Source organism: Bombina bombina, chromosome 1 (assembly GCF_027579735.1).
Source record: "Bombina bombina isolate aBomBom1 chromosome 1, aBomBom1.pri, whole genome shotgun sequence".
Classification (NCBI taxonomy): Eukaryota; Metazoa; Chordata; class Amphibia; order Anura; family Bombinatoridae; genus Bombina; species Bombina bombina.
The window spans coordinates 1,599,076,668-1,599,104,508 of record NC_069499.1 but is presented as its reverse complement, the minus strand read 5'-3'; the positions used below and the strand labels follow the sequence as shown (position 1 = coordinate 1,599,104,508).

The 27,841-nt window shown below is 35.7% G+C and overlaps 1 protein-coding gene across 3 annotated transcripts in view; it reads right to left on the bottom strand.

Moving 5' to 3' along the window:
* LOC128656628 (zinc finger protein OZF-like) overlaps nucleotides 1-27,841 on the bottom strand; it is a 415,828-nt gene that overhangs the window by 86,603 nt on the left and 301,384 nt on the right. For all 3 annotated transcript variants that reach the window (XM_053710650.1, XM_053710641.1, XM_053710657.1), the window contains exon 4: nucleotides 4,351-4,461. In XM_053710650.1, coding sequence (XP_053566625.1) covers nucleotides 4,351-4,461 — 111 coding nt within the window. The remainder of the gene's footprint in view (nucleotides 1-4,350; nucleotides 4,462-27,841) is intronic.

Below are 27,841 nucleotides of genomic sequence, written 5' to 3'. Positions count from 1 at the left end.
ATTCAGTTAGGTATTGTCTGTGATTATCTGGTATGTTACAATAAGTAATGAAAATGATGTATTGGGTCTAGACTGTCCCTTTAAGTGAAGTAAATTTCTATGCATTTAAAGTAGCAGCAGATCCATATTTGTGCACATCAGGTGAAGGAGATCCTCCCTCTCTCCTGTCCATAGTGAAAGAGGAAGGCAGTGGTTCTAGGGGTCATTTATTACTGTAGCACCCCACATGTGCCAGCGGCCTTAAATGATCAATGCCCGGTGGTCACACAAAGCAAAGACAGAAATAAAGGAGGGTGAAGTGAGGGGAAAATACATTAAAGGATCCTCCCTAGTGACCCCTGAGCCCTTGTCCTCTATTTCACCCACAGACAGAGGCCCATGCTTCACCGGACCAAAGCATTAGGTATCCCACATCACTTACAGACATCATCCACAATCTGCAGATCAATATGACCCTAAATTAGTCACAATAATACATGTTCATACCTAAGGCCAGATTATGTGCAGTACGTCTGTAGCGCCGCCCCTCAGTCATCACACTGTATGTAGCGCCGTCCCCTCAGTCATTACACAGTATGTGCAGTACGTCTGTAGCGCCGTCCCCTCAGTCATTACACAGTATGTGCAGTACGTCTGTAGCGCCGTCCCCTCAGTCATTACACAGTATGTAGCGCCGTCCCCTCAGTCATTACACAGTATGTGCAGTACGTCTGTAGCGCCGTCCCCTCAGTCATCACACTGTATGTAGCGCCGTCCCCTCAGTCATTACACAGTATGTGCAGTACGTCTGTAGCGCCGTCCCCTCAGTCATCACACTGTATGTAGCGCCGTCCCCTCAGTCATTACACTGTATGTAGCACCGTCCCCTTAGTCATCACACTGTATGTAGCGCCGTCCCCTCAGTCATTACACAGTATGTGCAGTACGTCTGTAGCGCCGTCCCCTCAGTCATTACACAGTATGTGCAGTACGTCTGTAGCGCCGTCCCCTCAGTCATCACACTGTATGTAGCGCCGTCCCCTCAGTCATTACACAGTATGTGCAGTACGTCTGTAGCGCCGTCCCCTCAGTCATCACACTGTATGTAGCGCCGTCCCCTCAGTCATTACACTGTATGTAGCACCGTCCCCTTAGTCATCACACTGTATGTAGCGCCGTCCCCTCAGTCATTACACAGTATGTGCAGTACGTCTGTAGCGCCGTCCCCTCAGTCATCACACTGTATGTAGCGCCGTCCCCTCAGTCATTACACAGTATGTGCAGTACGTCTGTAGCGCCGTCCCCTCAGTCATCACACTGTATGTAGCGCCGTCCCCTCAGTCATTACACTGTATGTAGCACCGTCCCCTTAGTCATCACACTGTATGTAGCGCCGTCCCCTCAGTCATTACACAGTATGTGCAGTACGTCTGTAGCGCCGTCCCCTCAGTCATTACACAGTATGTAGCACCGTCCCCTTAGTCATCACACTGTATGTAGCGCCGTCCCCTCAGTCATTACACAGTATGTGCAGTACGTCTGTCGAGCCGTCCTCTCAGTCATCACACTGTATGTAGCGCCGTCCCCTCAGTCATTACACAGTATGTTTAGTACGTCTGTAGCGCCGTCCCCTCAGTCATCACACTGTATGTAGCGCCGTCCCCTCAGTCATTACACAGTATGTGCAGTACGTCTGTAGCACCGTCCCCTCAGTCATTACACAGTATGTGCAGTACGTCTGTCGAGCCGTCCTCTCAGTCATCACACTGTATGTAGCGCCGTCCCCTCAGTCATTACACAGTATGTTTAGTACGTCTGTAGCGCCGTCCCCTCAGTCATCACACTGTATGTAGCGCCGTCCCCTCAGTCATTACACAGTATGTGCAGTACGTCTGTAGCACCGTCCCCTCAGTCATTACACAGTATGTGCAGTACGTCTGTCGAGCCGTCCTCTCAGTCATCACACTGTATGTAGCGCCGTCCCCTCAGTCATTACACAGTATGTTTAGTACGTCTGTAGCGCCGTCCCCTCAGTCATCACACTGTATGTAGCGCCGTCCCCTCAGTCATTACACAGTATGTGCAGTACGTCTGTAGCGCCGTCCCCTCAGTCATTACACAGTATGTGCAGTACGTATGTAGCGCCGTCCCCTCAGTCATTACACAGTATGTGCAGTACGTCTGTAGCGCCGTCCCCTCAGTCATTACACAGTATGTGCAGTACGTCTGTAGCGCCGTCCCCTCAGTCATTACACAGTATGTGCAGTACGTCTGTAGCGCCATCCCCTCAGTCATTACACAGTATGTGCAGTACGTCTGTAGCGCCGTCCCCTCAGTCATTACACAGTATGTGCAATACGTCTGTAGCGCCGTCCCCTCAGTCATGACACAGTATGTGCAGTACGTCTGTAACGCCGTCCCCTCAGTCATTACACAGTATGTGCAGTACGTCTGTAGCGCCGTCCCCTCAGTCATTACACAGTATGTGCAGTACGTCTGTAGCACCGTCCCCTCAGTCATTACACAGTATGTGCAGTACGTCTGTAGCGCCGTCCCCTCAGTCATTACACAGTATGTGCAGTACGTCTGTAGCGCCATCCCCTCAGTCATTACACAGTATGTGCAGTACATCTGTAGCGCCGTCCCCTCAGTCATTACACAGTATGTGCAGTACGTCTGTAGCGCTGTCCCCTCAGTAATCACACAGTATGTAGCACCGTCCCCTCAGTCATTACACAGTATTTAGCACCGTCCCCTCAGTCATTACACAGTATGTGCAGTACGTCTGTAGCGCCGTCCCGTCAGTCATTACACAGTCTGTAGCACTGTCCCCTCAGTCATTACACAGTATGTAGCGCCGTCCCCTCAGTCATTACACAGTATGTGCAGTACGTCTGTAGCGCCGTCCCCTCAGTCATTACACAGTATGTGCAGTACGTCTGTAGCGCCGTCCCCTCAGTCATTACACAGTATGTGCAGTACGTCTGTAGCGCCGTCCCCTCAGTCATTACACAGTATGTGCAATACGTCTGTAGCGCTGTCCCCTCAGTCATTACACAGTATGTGCAGTACGTCTGTAGCACCGTCCCCTCAGTCATTACACAGTATGTGCAGTACGTCTGTAGCGCCGTCCCCTCAGTCATTACACAGTATGTGCAGTACGTCTGTAGCGCCGTCCCCTCAGTCATTACACAGTATGTGCAGTACGTCTGTAGCGCCGTCCCCTCAGTCATTACACAGTATGTGCAGTACGTCTGTAGCGCCGTCCCCTCAGTCATTACACAGTATGTGCAGTACGTATGTAGCGCCGTCCCCTCAGACATTACACAGTATGTGCAGTACGTCTGTAGCGCCGTCCCCTCAGACATTACACAGTATGTGCAGTACGTCTGTAGCGCCGTCCCCTCAGACATTACACAGTATGTGCAGTACGTCTGTAGCGCCGTCCCCTCAGTCATTACACAGTATGTGCAGTACATCTGTAGCGCCGTCCCCTCAGTCATTACACAGTATGTGCAGTACGTCTGTAGCACCGTCCCCTCAGTCATTACACAGTATGTGCAGTACGTCTGTAGCGCCGTCCCCTCAGTCATTACACAGTATGTGCAGTACGTCTGTAGCGCCGTCCCCTCAGTCATTACACAGTATGTGCAGTACGTCTGCAGCGCCGTCCCCTCTGTCATTACACAGTATGTGCAGTACGTCTGTAGCGCCGTCCCCTCAGTCATTACACAGTATGTGCAGTACGTCTGTAGCGCCGTCCCCTCAGTCATTACACAGTATGTGCAGTACGTCTGTAGCACCGTCCCCTCAGTCATTACACAGTATGTGCAGTACGTCTGTAGCGCCGTCCCCTCAGTCATTACACAGTATGTGCAGTACGTCTGTAGCGCTGTCCCCTCAGTCATTACACAGTATGTGCAGTACGTCTGTAGCGCCGTCCCCTCAGTAATCACACTGTATGTAGCACCGTCCCCTCAGTCATTACACAGTATTTAGCACCGTCCCCTCAGTCATTACACAGTATGTGCAGTACGTCTGTAGCGCCGTCCCCTCAGTCATTACACAGTCTGTAGCACCGTCCCCTCAGTCATTACACAGTATGTGCAGTACGTCTGCAGCGCCGTCCCCTCTGTCATTACACAGTATGTGCAGTACGTCTGTAGCACCGTCTCCTCAGTCATTATACAGTATGTGCAGTACTTCTCTAGCGCTGTCCCCTTAATCATTACACCGTATGTGCAGTACGCCATCTGTAACAGATCAGTCTTTAATACGTACATGTACAATACACACGTAACATAGCTTTACATTTTGGATACTTGTGTATTGGGTACAGATCTAACAATATTAAATCTGTTTCATTCTCACCTTTGCTAATATTCCCAGGACACTTTTCCCTAACCCACTGGTGACATCCTACGACCGGGTCTTCTCCACACTCAATCTTCTCCACAAGTAAAGGTTTTGCATGAATGTGACCTGTAGAAATAAATACATTTTCACAGCATGAGAGTGACGCTACAGAGCGTGATTTTTTTTTTTTCCAAAAACACAATTTTCAGAACTCTTTATAGGAGACTGTCCTGAAGTAATCTTCTGTTATATTAAACCAGTCTTCTTTCAACACTTCCCAGAGTTCTTCAGATTTAGGTTGTCTTTTATTTCTTTATCTGTCTCGGTGATCCTATACTGCCCCTATAATATTCAGGTCTGGACCATGACTGTCAGTGTTTTATCAGCCGTTTTTCACTGCATTAGCAGTGTGCTTGGGATCGTTATCATGCTGAAAAATAAAACCATTCCCAATCAGGCGCTTTCTAGAAGGAATGGCAAGATGAATTAAAACCTGTCTGTACTTTTCAGCATTTACGATGCCATCAATACGGACAATATCGTAAGGGGAGGTCACACTAAATACTTGCGACGTTAGCCTATAGAAGCTGTTTTTTTAATACTGTATACAAATATCCTGTATTTTCTGGTTGTATTCTGATAAAGAGACTGAGAAATAATTATATATGGTCATGATGCCAAATATAAAACAACAAATCGAATTGTGGCCTAAGACTTCTGCACAGTACTTTATATAGGAACTAGCAATGTACATAGATATATACCAATTAGCTGCCTTAAAATGCAGAAAAAAAGGAAATTTATGCTTACCTGATAAATTTGTTTCTTTTACGATACGATGAGTCCACGGATTTCATCCTTACTTGTGGGATTACGCCTCCTGGTCAGCAGGAGGAAGCAAAGAGCTCCACAGCAGAGCTGTATAAATAGCTCCTCCCTTCCCTCCCCACCCCACCCAGTCATTCGACCGAAGTTAGGAAGAGAAAGGAAAATCCAAGGAGCAGAGGTGTCTGCAAGTTAATAAAAATTTAATAACCTGTCTCAATAAAACAGGGCGGCCGTGGACTCATTGTATTGTAAAAGAAACAAATTTATCAGGTAAGCATAAATTTCCTTTCCTTTTACAAGATACGATGAGTCCACGGATTTCATCCTTACTTGTGGGATACAATACCAAAGCTATAGTACACGGATGAAACGGGAGGGACAAGACAGGAAACCTAAACGGGAGGGACAAGACAGGAAACCTAAACGGAAGGCACCACTGCTTGAAGAACCTCTCTCCCAAAAACAGCCTCAGCTGAGGCAAAGGTATCAACTTTGTAAAATTTAGAAAAGTGTGAAGAGAAAACCAAGTTGCAGCTTTGCAAATCTATTCAACAGAAGCATAATTTTTGAATGCCTATGAGGAAACCACAGCCCTAGTGGAATGAGCCGCAATTCGTTCAGGAGGCTGCTGTCCAGCAGTCTCATATGCAAAACGGATGATACTCTTCAGCCAAAAAGAAAGAGAGGTAGCCGTAGCTTTCTGACCCCTACGTTTCCCTGAAAAAATAACAAACAGGGGAGACGATTGACAAAAATCCTTAGTTGCTTGTAAGTAAAACTTCAAGGCACAGACCACGTCCAAATTATGTAACAGCCACTCCTTCTTAAAAGAAGGATTAGGACACAAGAAAGGAACAAGTTCCTAATTAATATTTTTATTTGAAACAACCTTAGGAAGAAAAAAAGGTTTGGTACGCAACACCACCTTATCCGAATGAAAAATAAGATAAGAAGAATCACATTGTAATGCCAAAAGCTCAGATATACTGTGAGCATAAGAAATAGCGACCAAAAATAAAACTTTCCAAGATAATAACTTAATATCTATGGAATGCAGAGGTTCAAACGGAACCCCTTGAAGAACTTTAAGAACTAAATTCAAACTCCAAGGAGGAGCAATTGTTCTAAACACAGGCCTGATTCTAGTCAGAGCCTGACAAAAATGTTGAACATCTGGAACATCTGCCAGACGCTTGTGTAACAAAATAGACAAAGCCGAAATCTGTCCCTTTAAGGAACTTGCCGACAACCCTTTCTCCAATCCGTCTTGGAGAAAAGACAAAATCCTGGAAATCCTAACTCTACTCCATGAGTAGCCCTTGGATTCGCACCAATAAATATATTTACACCATAATTTATGGTAAATCTTTTTAGTAACAGGCTTACGTGCCTGAATCAAGGTATCAATGATCGAATCAGAGAACCCTCGCTTAGATAAAATCAAGTGTTCAATCTCCAAGCATTCAGCTGGAGAGAAATTAGATTCGGATGATGGAAGGGTCCCTGAACGAAAAGGTCCTGCCTCAATGGAAGCTTCCACGGTGGCAGAGATGACATGTCCACCAGATCGGCATACGCAGGCCACGCAGTAGCGATGAGGATCACCGAAGCCCTCTCCTGTTTGACTCGAGTAATCACCTGGAGAAGGAGAGCAAATGGAGGGAACACATAAGCTAGGTCGAACGACCAAGGCACTGCCAAGGCATCTATCAGTTCGGCCTGAGGATCCCTGGACCTGGATCCGTATCTTGGGAGCTTGGCATTCTGACGAGACGTCATAAGATCCAGCTCCGACCTGCCCCATCTGAGAACCAGAATGGCAAAGACTTCCGGATGGAGTTCCCATTCCCCTGGATGAAATGTCTGTCTGCGCAAAAAATCCGCCTCCCAGTTGTCCACTCCTGAGATGTAGATTGCCGACAGATAACAAGAGTGAGCTTCCGCCCACTGAATTATCTTGGTTACTTCTGTCATCGCTAAGGAACTCCTTGTTTCTCCCTGATTATTGATGTAAGGTACAGTCGTGATGTTGTCCGGCTGGAATCTGATGAATTTGGCCGAAGCCAACTGAGGCCAAGCCTGAAGCACATTGAATATTGCTCTCAACTCCAGAATATTGATGGGAAGTAGAGACTCCGACCGAGTCCACACACTCTGAGCCTTCAGGGAGTTCCAGACTGCACCCCATGCTATCAGGCTGCCGTCCGTTGTCACTATCACCCAAGAGGGTCTGCAGAAAAATGCCCCTTGGGACAGATGATCCGGCGACAACCACCAAAGAAGAGAGTCCCTTGTCTCCTGTTCCAGATCTATTTGAGGAGACAAATTTGTATAATCTCCATTCCATTGTCTGAGCATGCTCAGTTGTAGAGGTCTGAGATGAAAACGAGCAAACGGAATGATGTCCATTGCTGCCACCATCAATTCAATTGCCTCCATGCACTGAGCCACTGACGGCCGAGGATTGGACTGAAGGATTCGGCATGTATTCAGATCTTTAACTTTCTGACTTCTGTCAAAAAGATCTTCATGGATAGAGAGTCGATTAGAGTTCCCAGAAAGGGTACTCGTGTCTGAGGAACCAACAAACTCTTGTCCAAGTTAACCTTCCACCCTCGGGTCCCTAGGAAGGAAAGTATGATGTCTGTATGGGACTTTGCTAGTTGAAATGATGACGCCTGGATCAGAATGTCGTCCAGATAAGGCGCCACTGCGATGCCTCACGGTCGTAGAATCGCCAATAAAGACCCCAGAACCTTAGTGATGATCTTTGTGGATAGGAACATGAAGGTATGCATCTTTTAAATCCACCGTTGACATAAGTTGACCTTCCTGAATCAATGGAAGAATGGTACGGATAGTTTCCATCTCAAACGATTGAACTCTGAGAAACTTGTCCAGACTTTTGAGATCTAAGATAGATCTGAAGATGTCCTCCTCTTTGGGAACTACAAACAGGTTGGAAGAAAACCCCTGTCCTTGTTCCTGAGTAGGAACGGGACAGATGACTCCCATGGAGGGGAGGTCTCTTACACAGTGCAAGAACGCCTCTCTCTTTATCTGGTCTACAGACAATCAAGAAAGAAGAAACCTTCTTCTGGGGGAAGAATTTCTGAATTCCAGCTGGTATCCCTGAGACACTATCTCTAATGTCCAGGGGTCCTGTATAGAAATTCTTGTAGAAAATCAAACTACAACATCTAAAATCTAGCGACAGAGGCTGGATTCAAACTGCTGGCCTTCCATCTGGTAGGCTGTTTGCTTACCCACTATGTCACCGGGGATTTTGATCCCCTATTAGCCAAAAGAAAGCTGAATTCAGCCCTGGATCTTATCCAGGGAAAATACTCAAACCTGCAACCCTTGGATTGCTACATACCTCAGCCACAGTGACTTAGCATGCTGAGCTATCTTTTAAGGCTCTGTGAGCTGGTTAATATTTGCCATTGTATGTATTGGGTACTAGCAAAGCGCGGCTAATCCCCCGTAAGGGTCTCAAGGCGCTGCTCATTTTATCAACCTCAGAAGGATGAAAGGCTGAGTGAACCTCGCCGGGGATGACTAATAGTCTCAAACAATGTTTCCAACCAGTATACCATCACACCAGTGACAGTAGCCAAGAACACCGATGGTTGCCAATGTAAACCCTGGTGTGTGCTCCCTTACAAAATTCTTCAGAGGACTAACCTCTAAGGGTATTAGACGAAGGAAAGATGTGAAGCCATTCAGCTGATACAGCGTTATGAGAAAACAATCTTGCAAGTATATGAAATGCCTATGAATTTACCCTATGTAAAAAATATAGGATGCGTCCCAACCCCTGAATGGAGTATGAAGGGAGCAGGGCACAAGCTGTGGGCCATAAAACTTCGATGGAAGTTATAGGAGAAATTTGTGGCCACTGACAAACTTCCAAACAGCAATCACCGTAGAAGGGTCTATGAAATATAGGCACTACCTAAGTATCATTCCAACTGAAAATGAGATTCTCAGTAACATGGAAGAATCATGTATCAAAAACAATTCCTCTAGCCCTGCCGTTGTACGGAAATAAAGGACAAATTGGAGGTCATTGTGAATAGACTCCCAAACAGCAATTGCCGTAGAAGGAGTTAAATGCAAAGTCAATAAATCTTTTCACATAGAAAGCAATACTGTGCCCTTAGTGGAAAAGAAATTCTATACATGCGTTTGGGCCATTCATTTATGATAAAGTACACAGAATAAAACGATACTGTCTCTTTAAATCTCAAAGTAACCCATTATTGTGCATTTGTTTACCATCCTACTTTACTAACACCTCACTTTGCCATTTCCTATCTAACTAACACAGGCAAAGAGAATGACTGGGTTGGGAGGGAAGGGACTAGCTATTTATACAGCTCTGATCTGGAGCTCTTTGCTTCCTCCTGCTGACCAGGAGGCGTAATCCCACAAGTAAAGATGAAATCCGTGGACTCATCGTATCTTGTAAAAGAAACTCAGTTTAAATTGACATTTATGAACTAAAAACAACAATTATCAAAGGTGTGCCAAAAAAGCTAAATGTCACTATTTCATTTTAAAACATGAATATAAAGTTTTATTGTGTTCATACAATCAAAATCCTAAAAATTGAAGCGATTCAATCTCTCTTATTTTAATCATCTCATTTGAAAGTTTAACCTCTTAAGGACCACAGCACTTTTCCATTTTCTGACCGTTTGGGACCAAGGCTATTTTTACATTTATGCGGTGTTTGTGTTTAGCTATAATTTTCCTTTACTCATTTACTATACCCACACATATTCGATACCATTATTTTCATTATATCTTATCATTTACTATAATTTTTTTTTATAAAATATGATGAAAAAAACGAAAAAAAAACAAACAAAAAACTTTTTCTAACTTTGACCCCCAAAATCTGTTACACATCTACAACCACCAAAAAACACCCATGCTAAATAGTTTCTAAATTTTGCCGAGTTTAGAAATACCCAATTTTTACATGTTCTTTGCAAGTTATAGTGCAATAAATACAAGTAGCACTTTGCTATTTCCAAACAATTTTTTTTTTAAATTAGCGCGTTACATTGTAACACTGATATCTGTCAGGAATCCCTGAATATTCCTTTATATGTATATATATTTTTTAGAAGACAACCCAAAGTATTGATCTAGGCCCATTTTGGTATATTTCATGCCACCATTTCACCGCCAAATGCGATCAAATAAAAAAAATTGTTCACTTTTTCAAACTTTTTCACAAAGTTTAGATTTCTCACTGAAATTATTTACAAACAGCTTGCGCAATTATGGCACAAAAGGTTGTAAATGCTTCCCCGGGATCCCCTTTGTTCAATAATAGTAGACTTATATGGCTTTGGCATTGCTTTTTGGTAATTAGAAGACCGCTAAGCACCACACATGTATTATGCCCAGCAGTGAAGGGGTTAATTAGGGAGCGTGTAGGGTTAATTTTAGCTTTATTTTAGTGTAGTAGACAACCCCAATTATTGATCTAGGCCCATTTTGGTATATTTCATGTCACGATTTCACGGCCAAATGCGATCCAATAATTTTTTTTTCACTTTTTCACAAACTTTAGGTTTCACAATAAAATTATTTACAAACAGCTTGTGCTATTATGGCAAAAATGGTTGTAAATGCTTCTCTGGGATCCCCTTTATTCAGAAATAGCAGACTTATATGGCTTTGGCATTGTTTTTTGGTAATTAGAAGGCCGCTAAATGCCGCTGCGCATTACATTTGTATTATGCCCAGCAGCGAAGGGGTTAATTAGGGAGCTTGTAGGCTTAATTTTAGCTTTAGTGTAGAGATCAGCCTCCCACCTGACACATCCCACCCCCTGATCCCTCCCAAACAGCTCTCTTCCCTCCCCCACCCCACCCCACAATTGTCCCCACCATCTTAAGTACTGGCAGAAAGTCTGCCAGTACTAAAATAAAAGGCTTATTTTTACATATCTATTCAGCTGTGATGGAACCCCCTTAGCCCCCAAACAGCTCTCTAACCCTCCCCCCGCTACCTATTTGCCACAATATTGGGAAATTTAGAGCCTTTAAGACTCTAAATTTCTGCCTGTTTCTAAGTCACTAAAGACAGCCCCTTGATCACATTCTTTGTATTAGCTTTTCACAACAGGGGAGTGCTAGTTCATGTAAGCCATATAGATTGAGCTCATGCCCGTGGATTCTAACAACATAGAACTAACTGGCTTAAATGCAAGTTAATAGATAAAGTCATGTGATCAGGGGGCCGTCAGAAGATACTTAGAAACACGGTAATCACAGAGGTAAAAAGTATATTAATATAACCGTGTTTTCTGTGCAAAACTGGGGAATGGGTAATAAAAAAAAGGTATTATCTATCTGGGATGTGCATTGCACCGGGATGTGCATTGCTATAACAACATATGTTCACATTTTCAAAGTGAACATTTTACAAGTGAGGCACTAGCAATAGAATTAAACAAGAATGAAGTGAACATTTTATAAGTGAGGCACTAACAATAGAATTATACAAGAATTAAGTGAACATTTTATAAGTGAGGCACTAACAATAGAATTATACAAGAATTAAGTGAACATTTTATAAGTGAGGCATTAGCAATAGAATTATACAAGAATTAAGTGAACATTTTATAAGTGAGGCACTAACAATAGAATTATACAAGAATTAAGTGAACATTTTATAAGTGAGGCACTAGCAATAGAATTATACAAGAATTAAGTGAACATTTTATAAGTGAGGCACTAGCAATAGAATTATACAAGAATTAAGTGAACATTTTATAAGTGAGGCACTAACAATAGAATTATACAAGAATTAAGTGAACATTTTATAAGTGAGGCATTAGCAATAGAATTATACAAGAATTAAGTGAACATTTTATAAGTGAGGCACTAGCAATAGAATTATACAAGAATTAAGTGAACATTTTATAAGTGAGGCACTAACAATAGAAATATACAAGAATTAAGTAAACATTTTATAAGTGAGGCATTAACAATAGAATTATACAAGAATTAAGTGATCATTTTATAAGTGAGGCACTAGCAATAGAATTATACAAGAATTAAGTGAACATTTTATAAGTGAGGCACTAGCAATAGAATTATACAAGAATTAAGTGAACATTTTATAAGTGAGGCACTAGCAATAGAATTATACAATAATTAAGTGAACATTTTATAAGTGAGGCATTAGCAATAGAATTATACAAGAATTAAGTGAACATTTTATAAGTGAGGCATTAACAATAGAATTATACAAGAATTAAGTGACATTTTATAAGTGAGGCACTAACAATAGAATTATACAAGAATTAAGTGAACATTTTATAAGTGAGGCACTAGTAATAGAATTATTCAAGAATTAAGTGAACTTTTTATAAGTGAGGCACTAGCAATAGAATTATACATGAATTAAGTGAGCATTTTATAAGTAAGGCACTAGCAATAGAATTATATAAGAATTAAGTGAACATTTTATAAATGAGGCACTATCAATAGAATTATACAAGAATTAAGTGAACATTTTATAAGTGAGGCATTAACAATAGAATTATACAAGAATTAAGTGAACATTTTATAAGTGAGGCATTAACAATAGAATTATACAAGAATTAAGTGATCATTTTATAAGTGAGGCACTAGCAATAGAATTATACACGAATTAAGTGAACATTTTATAAGTGAGGCACTAGCAATAGAATTATACAATAATTAAGTGAACATTTTATAAGTGAGGCATTAGCAATAGAATTATACAAGAATTAAGTGAACTTTTTATAAGTGAGGCACTAGCAATAGAATTATACAAGAATTAAGTGAACATTTTATAAGTGAGGCACTAGCAATAGAATTATACAAGAATTAAGTGAACATTTTATAAGCGAGGCACTAGCAATAGAATTATACAAGAATTAAGTGAACATTTTATAAGTGAGGCACTAGCAATAGAATTATACAAGAATTAAGTGAACATTTTATAAGTGAGGCACTAGCAATAGAATTATAGAATAATTAAGTGAACATTTTATAAGTGAGGCACTAGCAATAGAATTATACAAGAATTAAGTGAACATTTTACAAGTGAGACATTAACAATAGAATTATACAAGAATTAAGTGAACATTTTATAAGTGAGGCACTAACAATAGAATTATACAAGAATTAAGTGAACATTTTATAAGTGAGACATTAACAATAGAATTATAGAAGAATAGAGTGAATATTTTATAAGTGAGGCACTAGCAATAGAATTATACAAGAATTAGGTGAACATTTTATAAGTGAGGCATTAACAATAGAATTATACAATAATTAAGTGAACATTTTATAAGTGAGGCACTAGCAATAGAATTATACAAGAATTAAGTGAACATTTTATAAGTGAGGCACTAGTAATAGAATTATACAAGAATTAAGTGAACATTTTATAAGTGAGGCACTAGCAATAGAATTATACAAGAATTAAGTGAACATTTTATAAGTGAGGCACTAGTAATAGAAATCTGGTATGTGAATAGAGACCCTGTCAATCTGCAACTATTCACTGCACTCTGGTGTTTTTTTACTCTCCTATAACTCTCTTCTGGTACGCAAATATTTACATAGAACAAATGATTTTAGTTTGTTAATTTAGTCCTACATCTGTTGTACTGTTATCCAGTCTTATTTCTAATGTTCATTTAATTGCCATGTGATGTTCAATCCTTATCAATACTTGCTATTATTCTAAAATGTATAGCTGTCTTATTCTATAGTATTAACCTCCCCCAAATGTTATTGTCTGTTTACAATACAATGAACATTTTATAAGTTAGGCACTAGCAATAGAATTATACAAGAATTAAGTGAACATTTTATAAGTGAGGCACTAGCAATAGAATTATACAAGAATTAAGTGAACATTTTATAAGTGAGGCAGTAGCAATAGAATTATACAAGAATTAAGTGAACATTTTATAAGTAAGGCACTAACAATAGAATTATACAAGAATTAAGTGAACATTTTATAAGTGAGGCACTAGCAATAGAATTATACAATAATTAAGTGAACATTTTATAAGTGAGGCAATAGCAATAGAATTATACAAGAATTAAGTGAACATTTTATAAGTGAGGCACTAGCAATAGAATTAAACAAGAATTAAGTGAACATTTTATAAGTGAGGCACTAGCAATAGAATTATACAAGAATTAAGTGAACATTTTATAAGTGAGGCACTAACAATAGAATTATACAAGAATTAAGTGAACATTTTATAAGTGAGGCATTAACAATAGAATTATACAAGAATTAAGTGAACATTTTATAAGTGAGGCACTAGCAATAGAATTATACAATAATTAAGTGAACATTTTATAGTGAGGCATTAGCAATAGAATTATACAAGAATTAAGTGAATATTTTATAAGTGAGGCATTAGCAATAGAATTATACAAGAATGAAGTGAACATTTTTAAGTGAGGCACTAGCAATAGAATTATACAGGAATTAAGTGAACATTTTATAAGTGAGGCACTAACAATAGAATTATAGAAGAATTAAGTGAACATTTTACAAGTGAGACATTAACAATAGAATTATACAAGAATTAAGTGAACATTTTATAAGTGAGGCACTAACAATAGAATTATAGAAGAATTAAGTGAACATTTTATAAGTGAGGCACTAGCAATTGAATTATACAAGAATTAAGTGAATATTTGATAAGTGAGGCATTAGCAATAGAATTATACAAGAATTAAGTGAACATTTTATAAGTGAGGCATAGAATTATAGAAGAATTAAGTGAATATTTTATAAGTGAGGCATTAGCAATAGAATTATAGAAGAATTAAGTAAACATTTTATAAGTGAGGTACTAACAATAGAATTATAGAAGAATTAAGTGAATATTTTATAAGTGAGGCACTAGCAATAGAATTATACAAGAATTAGGTGAACATTTTATAAGTGAGGCATTAACAATAGAATTATACAATAATTAAGTGACCATTTTATAAGTGAGGCACTAGTAATAGAATTATACAAGAATTAAGTGAACTTTTTATAAGTGAGGCACTAGCAATAGAATTATACAAGAATTAAGTGAACATTTTATAAGTGAGGCACTAGCAATAGAATTATAAAAGAATTAAGTGAACATTTTATAAGTGAGGCACTAACAATAGAATTATACAAGAATTAAGTGAACATTTTATAAGTGAGGCACTAGCAATAGAATTATACAAGAATTAAGTGAACATTTTATAAGTGAGACATTAACAATAGAATTATAGAAGAATTAAGTGAACATTTTATAAGTGAGGCACTAACAATAGAATTATAGAAGAATTAAGTGAACATTTTACAAGTGAGACATTAACAATAGAATTATACAAGAATTAAGTGAACATTTTATAAGTGAGGCACTAACAATAGAATTATACAAGAATTAAGTGAACATTTTATAAGTGAGACATTAACAATAGAATTCTAGAAGAATTAAGTGAATATTTTATAAGTGAGGCACTAACAATAGAATTATACAAGAATTAGGTGAACATTTTATAAGTGAGGCATTAACAATAGAATTATACAAGAATTAAGTAAACATTTTATAAGTGAGGCACTAGCAATAGAATTAAACAAGAATTAAGTGAACATTTTATAAGTGAGGCACTAGCAATAGAATTATACAAGAATTAAGTGAACATTTTATAAGTGAGGCACTAACAATAGAATTATACAAGAATTAAGTGAACATTTTATAAGTGAGGCATTAACAATAGAATTATACAAGAATTAAGTGAACATTTTATAAGTGAGGCACTAGCAATAGAATTATACAATAATTAAGTGAACATTTTATAGTGAGGCATTAGCAATAGAATTATACAAGAATTAAGTGAATATTTTATAAGTGAGGCATTAGCAATAGAATTATACAAGAATGAAGTGAACATTTTTAAGTGAGGCACTAGCAATAGAATTATACAAGAATTAAGTGAACATTTTACAAGTGAGACATTAACAATAGAATTATACAAGAATTAAGTGAACATTTTATAAGTGAGGCACTAACAATAGAATTATAGAAGAATTAAGTGAACATTTTACAAGTGAGACATTAACAATAGAATTATACAAGAATTAAGTGAACATTTTATAAGTGAGGCACTAACAATAGAATTATAGAAGAATTAAGTGAACATTTTATAAGTGAGGCACTAGCAATTGAATTATACAAGAATTAAGTGAATATTTTATAAGTGAGGCATTAGCAATAGAATTATACAAGAATTAAGTGAACATTTTATAAGTGAGGCATAGAATTATAGAAGAATTAAGTGAATATTTTATAAGTGAGGCATTAGCAATAGAATTATAGAAGAATTAAGTAAACATTTTATAAGTGAGGTACTAACAATAGAATTATAGAAGAATTAAGTGAATATTTTATAAGTGAGGCACTAGCAATAGAATTATACAAGAATTAGGTGAACATTTTATAAGTGAGGCATTAACAATAGAATTATACAAGAATTAAGTGAACTTTTTATAAGTGAGGCACTAGCAATAGAATTATAAAAGAATTAAGAGAACATTTTATAAGTAAGGCACTAACAATAGAATTATACAAGAATTAAGTGAACATTTTATAAGTGAGGCACTAACAATAGAATTATACAAGAATTAAGTGAACATTTTATAAGTGAGGCGTTAACAATAGAATTATACAAGAATTAAGTGAACATTTCATAAGTGAGGCATTAACAATAGAATTATACAAGAATTAAGTGAACATTTTATAAGTGAGGCACTAGCAATAGAATTATACAAGAATTAAGTGAACATTTTATAAGTGAGGCACTAGCAATAGAGTTATACAAGAATTAAGTGAACATTTTATAAGTGAGACATTAACAATAGAATTATAGAAGAATTAAGTGAACATTTTATAAGTGAGGCACTAACAATAGAATTATAGAAGAATTAAGTGAACATTTTACAAGTGAGACATTAACAATAGAATTATACAAGAATTAAGTGAACATTTTATAAGTGAGGCACTAACAATAGAATTATACAAGAATTAAGTGAAAATTTTATAAGTGAGACATTAACAATAGAATTCTAGAAGAATTAAGTGAATATTTTATAAGTGAGGCACTAACAATAGAATTATACAAGAATTAGGTGAACATTTTATAAGTGAGGCATTAACAATAGAATTATACAAGAATTAAGTAAACATTTTATAAGTGAGGCATTAACAATAGAATTATACAAGAATTAAGTGATCATTTTATAAGTGAGGCACTAGCAATAGAATTATACACGAATTAAGTGAACATTTTATAAGTGAGGCACTAGCAATAGAATTATACAAGAATTAAGTGAACATTTTATAAGTGAGGCACTAGCAATAGAATTATACAAGAATTAAGTGAACATTTTATAAGTGAGGCATTAGCAATAGAATTATACAAGAATTAAGTGAACATTTTATAAGTGAGGCATTAGCAATAGAATTATACAAGAATTAAGTGAACTTTTTTATAAGTGAGGCACTAGCAATAGAATTATACAAGAATTAAGTGAACATTTTATAAGTGAGGCATTAGCAATAGAATTATACAAGAATTAAGTGAACTTTTTTATAAGTGAGGCACTAGCAATAGAATTATACAAGAATTAAGTGAACATTTTATAAGTGAGGCACTAGCAATAGAATTATACAAGAATTAAGTGAACATTTTATAAGTGAGGCACTAGCAATAGAATTATACAAGAATTAAGTGAACATTTTATAAGTGAGGCACTAGCAATAGAATTATACAAGAATTAAGTGAACATTTTACAAGTGAGACATTAACAATAGAATTATACAAGAATTAAGTGAACATTTTATAAGTGAGGCACTAGCAATAGAATTATACAAGAATTAAGTGAACATTTTATAAGTGAGACATTAACAATAGAATTATAGAAGAATAGAGTGAATATTTTATAAGTGAGGCACTAGCAATAGAATTATACAAGAATTAGGTGAACATTTTATAAGTGAGGCATTAACAATAGAATTATACAATAATTAAGTGAACATTTTATAAGTGAGGCACTAGCAATAGAATTATACACGAATTAAGTGAACATTTTATAAGTGAGGCACTAGCAATAGAATTATACAATAATTAAGTGAACATTTTATAAGTGAGGCATTAGCAATAGAATTATACAAGAATTAAGTGAACTTTTTTATAAGTGAGGCACTAGCAATAGAATTATACAAGAATTAAGTGAACATTTTATAAGTGAGGCACTAGCAATAGAATTATACAAGAATTAAGTGAACATTTTATAAGTGAGGCACTAGCAATAGAATTATACAAGAATTAAGTGAACATTTTATAAGTGAGGCACTAGCAATAGAATTATACAAGAATTAAGTGAACATTTTACAAGTGAGACATTAACAATAGAATTATACAAGAATTAAGTGAACATTTTATAAGTGAGGCACTAGCAATAGAATTATACAAGAATTAAGTGAACATTTTATAAGTGAGGCACTAGTAATAGAATTATACAAGAATTAAGTGAACATTTTATAAGTGAGGCACTAGCAATAGAATTATACAAGAATTAAGTGAACATTTTATAAGTGAGGCACTAGTAATAGAAATCTGGTATGTGAATAGAGACCCTGTCAATCTGCAACTATTCACTGCACTCTGGTGTTTTTTTACTCTCCTATAACTCTCTTCTGGTACGCAAATATTTACATAGAACAAATGATTTTAGTTTGTTAATTTAGTCCTACATCTGTTGTACTGTTATCCAGTCTTATTTCTAATGTTCATTTAATTGCCATGTGATGTTCAATCCTTATCAATACTTGCTATTATTCTAAAATGTATAGCTGTCTTATTCTATAGTATTAACCTCCCCCAAATTTTATTGTCTGTTTACAATACAATGAACATTTTATAAGTGAGGCACTAGCAATAGAATTATACAAGAATTAAGTGAACATTTTATAAGTGAGGCACTAGCAATAGAATTATACAAGAATTAAGTGAACATTTAGTGAGGCACTAGCAATAGAATTATACAAGAATTAAGTGAACATTTTATAAGTAAGGCACTAGCAATAGAATTATACAAGAATTAAGTGAACATTTAGTGAGGCACTAGCAATAGAATTAAACAAGAATTAAGTGAACATTTTATAAGTAAGGCACTAACAATAGAATTATACAAGAATTAAGTGAACATTTTATAAGTGAGGCACTAACAATAGAATTATACAATAATTAAGTGAACATTTTATAAGTGAGGCACTAACAATAGAATTATACAATAATTAAGTGAACATTTTATAAGTGAGGCACTAGCAATAGAATTATACAAGAATTAAGTGAACATTTTATAAGTGAGGCATTAGCAATAGAATTAAACAAGAATTAAGTGAACATTTTATAAGTGAGGCACTAGCAATAGAATTAAACAAGAATTAAGTGAACATTTTATAAGTGAGGCACTAACAATAGAATTATACAAGAATTAAGTGAACATTTTATAAGTGAGGCACTAGCAATAGAATTATACAAGAATTAAGTGAACATTTTATAAGCGAGGCACTAACAATAGAATTATACAAGAATTAAGTGAACATTTTATAAGTGAGGCATTAACAATAGCATTATACAAGAATTAAGTGAACATTTTATAAGTGAGGCACTAGCAATAGAATTATACAATAATTAAGTGAACATTTTATAGTGAGGCATTAGCAATAGAATTATACAAGAATTAAGTGAATATTTTATAAGTGAGGCATTAGCAATAGAATTATACAAGAATGAAGTGAACATTTTTAAGTGAGGCAATAGCAATAGAATTATACAAGAATTAAGTGAACATTTTATAAGTGAGGCACTAGTAATAGAATTATAGAAGAATTAAGTGAACATTTTACAAGTGAGACATTAACAATAGAATTATACAAGAATTAAGTGAACATTTTATAAGTGAGGCACTAACAATAGAATTATAGAAGAATTAAGTGAACATTTTATAAGTGAGGCACTAGCAATTGAATTATACAAGAATTATGTGAATATTTTATAAGTGAGGCATTAGCAATAGAATTATACAAGAATTAAGTGAACATTTTATAAGTGAGGCATAGAATTATAGAAGAATTAAGTGGATATTTTATAAGTGAGGCATTAGCAATAGAATTATAGAAGAATTAAGTAAACATTTTATAAGTGAGGTACTAACAATAGAATTATAGAAGAATTAGGTGAACATTTTATAAGTGAGGCATTAACAATAGAATTATACAATAATTAAGTGACCATTTTATAAGTGAGGCACTAACAATAGAATTATACAAGAATGAAGTGAACATTTTATAAGTGAGGCACTAGCAATAGAATTATACAAGAATTAAGTGAACATTTTATAAGTGAGGCACTAGCAATAGAATTATAAAAGAATTAAGTGAACATTTTATAAGTGAGGCACTAACAATAGAATTATACAAGAATTAAGTGAACATTTTATAAGTAAGGCACTAACAATAGAATTATACAAGAATTAAGTGAACATTTTATAAGTGAGGCACTAACAATAGAATTATACAAGAATTAAGTGAACATTTTATAAGTGAGGCATTAACAATAGAATTATACAAGAATTAAGTGAACATTTTATAAGTGAGGCATTAACAATAGAATTATACAAGAATTAAGTGAACATTTTATAAGTGAGACATTAACAATAGAATTATAGAAGAATTAAGTGAACATTTTATAAGTGAGACATTAACAATAGAATTATACAAGAATTAAGTGAACATTTTATAAGTGAGGCACTAACAATAGAATTATACAAGAATTAAGTGAACATTTTATAAGTGAGACATTAACAATAGAATTCTAGAAGAATTAAGTGAATATTTTATAAGTGAGGCACTAACAATAGAATTATACAAGAATTAGGTGAACATTTTATAAGTGAGGCATTAACAATAGAATTATACAATAATTAAGTTAACATTTTATAAGTGAGGCACTAGTAATAGAATTATACAAGAATTAAGTGAACATTTTATAAGTGAGGCACTAGCAATAGAATTATACAATAATTAAGTGAACATTTTATAAGTGAGGCACTAGTAATAGAATTATACAAGAATTAAGTGAACATTTTATAAGTGAGGCACTAGCAAGCAATAGAATTATACAAGAATTAAGTGACATTTTATAAGTGAGGCACTAACAATAGAATTATACAAGAATTAAGTGACATTTTATAAGTGAGGCATTAACAATAGAATTATACAAGAATTAAGTGAACATTTTATAAGTGAGGTATTAACAATAGAATTATACAAGAATTAAGTGAACATTTTATAAGTGAGGCATTAACAATAGAATTATACAAGAATTAAGTGAACATTTTATAAGTGAGGCACTAGCAATAGAATTATACAAGAATTAAGTGAACATTTTATAAGTGAGGCACTAGCAATAGAATTATACAAGAATTAAGTGAACATTTTATAAGTGAGGCACTAGCAATAGAATTATACAAGAATTAAGTGAACATTTTATAAGTGAGGCACTAGCAATAGAATTATACAAGAATTAAGTGAACATTTTATAAGTGAGACATTAACAATAGAATTATAGAAGAATTAAGTGAACATTTTATAAGTGAGGCACTAACAATAGAATTATAGAAGAATTAATTTAACATTTTACAAGTGAGACATTAACAATAGAATTATACAAGAATTAAGTGAACATTTTATAAGTGAGACATTAACAATAGAATTATACAAGAATTAAGTGAATATTTTATAAGTGAGGCATTAGCAATAGAATTATACAAGAATTAAGTGAACATTTTATAAGTGAGGCATTAACAATAGAATTATACAATAATTAAGTTAACATTTTATAAGTGAGGCATTAGCAATAGAATTATACAAGAATTAAGTGAACTTTTTATAAGTGATGCACTAACAATAGAATTATACAAGAATTAAGTGAAAATTTTATAAGTGAGGCATTAGCAATAGAATTATACAAGAATTAAGTGAACGTTTTATAAGTGAGGCATTAGCAATAGAATTATACAAGAATTAAGTGAACATTTTATAAGTGAGGCACTAGCAATATAATTATACACAAATTAAGTGAACATTTTATAAGTGAGGCACTAGCAATAGAATTATAGAAGAATTAAGTGAACATTTTAGAAGTGAGGCCTTAGCAATAGAATTATACAAGAATTAAGTGATCATTTTATAAGTGAGACATTAACAATAGAATTATAGAAGAATTAAGTGAACATTTTATAAGTGAGGCACTAACAATAGAATTATAGAAGAATTAAGTGAACATTTTACAAGTGAGACATTAACAATAAAATTATACAAGAATTAAGTGAACATTTTATAAGTGAGGCACTAACAATAGAATTATACAAGAATTAAGTGAACATTTTATAAGTGAGACATTAACAATAGAATTATACAAGAATTAAGTGAACATTTTATAAGTGAGGCACTAACAATAGAATTATACAAGAATTAAGTGAACATTTTATAAGTGAGACATTAACAATATAATTATACAAGAATTAAGTGAACATTTTATAAGTGAGGCACTAGCAATAGAATTATACAAGAATTAGGTGAACATTTTATAAGTGAGGCATTAGCAATAGAATTATACAAGAATTAAGTGAACATTTTATAAGTGAGGCACAAGCAATAGAATAATACAAGAATTAAGTGAACATTTTATAAGTGAGGCACTAGGAATAGAATTATACAAGAATTAAGTGAGCATTTTATAAGTGAGGCACTAGCAATAGAATTATACAAGAATTGAACAAGGATTGGGCAAGGGGCAAGAAAAAGGCAGGTACTTCTGTAATATTATGTTTGATATACCTTTACTGTTTTCAAATGCAATTGCTACTGTAATACTGTGCCTTATGTGTTTAACTGGTTCCCTCTTTTGTAAAAATGCCTAATATCTTCATATTCCTTTTTGCTGCCTTTTGTCTCTATAACAAACTACTTTATTCAGTTACTCCTTCTCCCTCTCCACCTGCACTGTTCATTAGCCCTTCTCTCTTAAACTCACCTTACTTTTGTACTCACAAAGTCTACCTATTCCTAAACACTCTCTCTCCTCCCTGCACCTTGTCTCAAAAGCAGTCTCATTACTGCAAATCTGTATCTCATCTAATGTCACTCTCCCTGTTGCTTTTACTAACTGCTGGTGACATCTCCCCTAATCCTGGTCCCCAACAACTGCCTAGCCGTGCACATCCATGTATACCATCCCACAGACTCAAAAAACAAAACTCTGACAACCTTACTCACATTCCTCTTGCATCAAAAGCCACTTCCCCTTTCACTTGTGCACTTTGGAACTCTCGCTCTGTTTGCAACAAACTCACTTCTATACATGACCTCTTTATCTCCCACTCCTTCAACCTTCTGGCCCTAACAGAAACCTGGCTCTCTCCCCTAGACACAACATCCACTGCTGCTCTGTCACATGGGGGTCTCCACTTCAGCCACACTCCTAGGTCTGGTAATAGACAAGGAGGTGGTGTAGGTATTTTACTTTCCTCTCGTTGCACCTTTCAACAAATACATCCCATCTCTTCCCTCACATTTTCCTCATTCAAAACCCACATGATTCGCTTATTCTCTCCTCTTTCTATACGTGTCGCAGTCATATACCGTCCTCCTGGCTCCTCAACTCAATTTCTAGATCACTTGGCTGCATGGCTACCTTATTTCCTTTCCTCAGACACCCCTTCCCTCATTCTTGGTGACTTCAACATCCCTCTTGACAATCCCACTGCCTCCTCTGCAAAACAACTTATGCAACTCACTTCCTCTTTCGGTTTGTCACAATGGACTGATTCTCATACTCACAAAGATGGTCACTACCTTGACCTGATATTTAGCTATCGATGCACCCTCTCAAACTTCACAAACTTCCCCTTTCCTCTTTCTGACCACCATCTCCTTACTTGCAACATATCATCCCTCCCTACAACTCTCCCTCCTTCTGCTCCTCACACCAAACTTCACAGAAGCATTATGTCATTAGATCAACAACAGCTTTCTAATTCCCTCAAACCTCTCCTCTCATCCTTCTCCTCCTTTTCATGCCCTGACCAATCTATCTGCCACTATAATTCCACCCTTACATCCATCCTTGACAATCTCGCCCCTCTTACCATAGCTCGGAAATCACACACTCACCCTCAGCCCTGGCATACTCCTCTGACACAATACCTACGCAGATGTTCCCGTACTGCTGAGCGGCACTGAAGAAAATCTAGGAGTTCAGCTGATTTTCAACATTACAAATTTATCTTGAACTCCTACTACTCTGCCCTTAATTTCCATAAGCAACACTACTTCTCTCTGGAGAGGCACACTGGAAGACTTAAAACACACTATCAATGTGATGAATCATAATCAAAAGAACCTGCAATTTACATATGAATACAGTTACAAAAAATTAAACTTCCTAGACCTAACAATTGAAATTGTTAATGGAAAAGTTGAGACGTCGACCTTCTTTAAGGAGGTCGACTGCAACAACTATATTCATAGTTTAAGTTGTCATCACCCCAATTGGAAGGCTAACATACCGAAGGGTCAACTTTTAAGAATTAGGAAGAACTGTTCTAATCCCCAGAAGTGGAAAGAACAGGCGAATGTCTTAAAGGAAAGATTCATCGAGAGGGGTTACACTAAAGACACCATAGAAGAGAATATTAAAGAAGTTGATGGCATGGACAGAAAGGAACTCCTAAGATACAAAACAAGGCCAGTTACAATATCATTAACGTACCCCTGATAACAGAGTACAGCGCCAACAGATTTATCATAGAACGAATAATTAGGAAACATTGGAGCATACTGAAAGAAGACGATGTTATCGGCGAAAAACTAATATCCCAACCAAGGTTTATCTATAGAAAGACCGACAACCTTAAGCAAAAACTGGCACCAAGTATCCCAAAAAATAAGATAAAAAGAATCACAGATCTACAAGGAAAACACATTAAAGGTTTCTTTCCATGCCCTAACTGTAAAGCATGTAAAAGCGGAGTAAAAACTGATGAGTTTTCCCCACACGGCAAGAAAGAAAAACATAAAATTCAGGATCTAATTAGATGTCAAGATAGGGGAATAATATATGTCATCTCCTGTTCATGTGGACTACAATATGTGGGTCAAACATCTAGAACCCTTAAAGATAGGATAAGGGAGCACATCTTATGTATTGAGAAACTGAAAACGGATACTCCATTATATAAACATTTTGCAACAACACATAAAGGAAATATAAAAGACTTCAAATTCCTTGGAATAGAAAAGGTCAATAAAAGCTGGAGAGGAGGGGATCATGAAAAGAAACTGCTATTTAAAGAATCAAAATTGATTTTTCTACTTGATTGTCTCTACTCTAAGGGCCTAAACCATAAGGAAGACCTCTCACATCTTATATCCCTCAGAAGAGACTAATTGATAATAGCTGGACCTCAGAATCTATCATACTGCCTAAGACAACAGAGTTAAATCAAGATGCTAGATTAGAACATAAGGTTTCAAACGCACTAGAGAGATCACGAAGAATGCATGTGTTTTCACACTAGCTATCAGAAACAACTTTAGTGAAGAAGACCTGATTCCATTATCTAATTTTTAGAGACACTACACTTGATATTAACTATGACCTTACCACTATTAGATGACACAGCATAAAATCTTAGGCGAGTACACATGACGACATTCTAAGTAGAATATGGGATATAACACTCGAAAACTACCCATTTTTACATCTATGTAAAATAACATATATATATATGAATGGTTAACAAAATATATCAAACCCCATTTAGATAACGTGATTGAGAAATAGATTATTTATCTCACACAAAAAGAATATAGATGAGATACAAATAGAACGGTTGTCATATCTCAGATGGGTATAAGTTTACCTCATCCTGAATAGTGTTACTGCATCTCATATCTTTGTCATATTTTTGTCATATTTTTTGTCACATTTCTGAAAGAGTTTTTGATATAAATTTTTTATATAATTTTTGCAATATTATTTATACTATAGGAGTATACATACAATAGGTGCACATATATTGTAGATCCCATGACTCATATATCCACAAACCCTTACATAAATTATATTAGAGGATACGCATATAAAATCAGGGTATTCCGCAAGCCCCAATATATGTTTTCAAAAAATTGTATTCTGTGTCAGAAATTGTATCCTAAGTAACCCATTTATGATGTTCTAACACAGAGTTACACATACACCTAAATTCAACTTACACATCTAGATTTAATCTATACATCACAAGCTATCAAAATTCGGGTGAAGTCCAATACCGGAAGTGACGAAACATCCAGTTTTGGTTACCACAGATGGCCAGAAATGACGTAATATCCGGTCATATCCGGTTATTATATACGGCCGGAAAAGACGTCACATCCGGTATGTCCACATCCGATATATTCGTAATGAGGACAGACAAGAATACATTAAGAAACTAACAACGTCAGCAACAAATTGGGATATCTATTAAGAAACCTAACATATATGAAATACTTATTACAATACTGGAACTAAGGGATAACATGCCAGTAACAATAGAAATATCTATACTGAAACACGTCAGGTTGAACCGGAAGTGATTATGGGTCATACAGGCTATAGGTCAAAAGGAAGCTACAGATTGATGATTTTATTTTTAACCCATTTTTTAACACAATTTTTTTACATTATCTATCACTGCTCTTAAATGTATAATATAGTAAGAAGAATGGAAGATTCGCTATTAAATAAAATAAAATTGATCAACATATATATATATATATATATATATATATAATATGTCGCAGCTAAGATATATTTCCCATCATACATTGGGAAAACAGTTAAGGGCGTACCAAACACTATTTGGCGCCAAAATCAGTCTAGGAACTACTATATAAGGTTTCAGTAAACAACTCCAGTTAGTCTTGAGAAAGGTCTGCTAAAGACCGAAACGCGTCGACTTACTGGTGAGCACATTTCCTTATACCTTTGAGTATATTTAGCTGTTGCTTTATATATGTTTTCTTCTGTTTTTTTGCAGGTTTTTACTACTATTTTGAATGTTGATGTGTATGTTTTTTTATTCTTTTTGATTTTTTAAATTTTCACCTCCACACCATTTTTTACACATTTTCGTATTTTTATTCCACATTTGGATTGTTTTTACTACACATCCCTGATTAATTGGATTTATTTTTGGGTCACTCATTTTGGACTATTTTTTTGGATCATTGTTTGGCTCATTTTTCAGATCACGGCCATTACTATTTGGAATCACTTGATGGAACACTAAGAATCCTTTTTTCAACTTGGGACTTTACACACCACACTGACATTTGTTTTCAATGGATATTATTACTTTGGATTTTTGTTTCTAGAATTCACCCACTTGGATTATTGGTAAAATAGTCTGAATGGTCTCCATCTTGAAGGATGGAACTCATAGGAATTGGTTTAGGATCTTGAGATCTAGAATTGGTCTGAAGGTTCCCTCTTTTTTG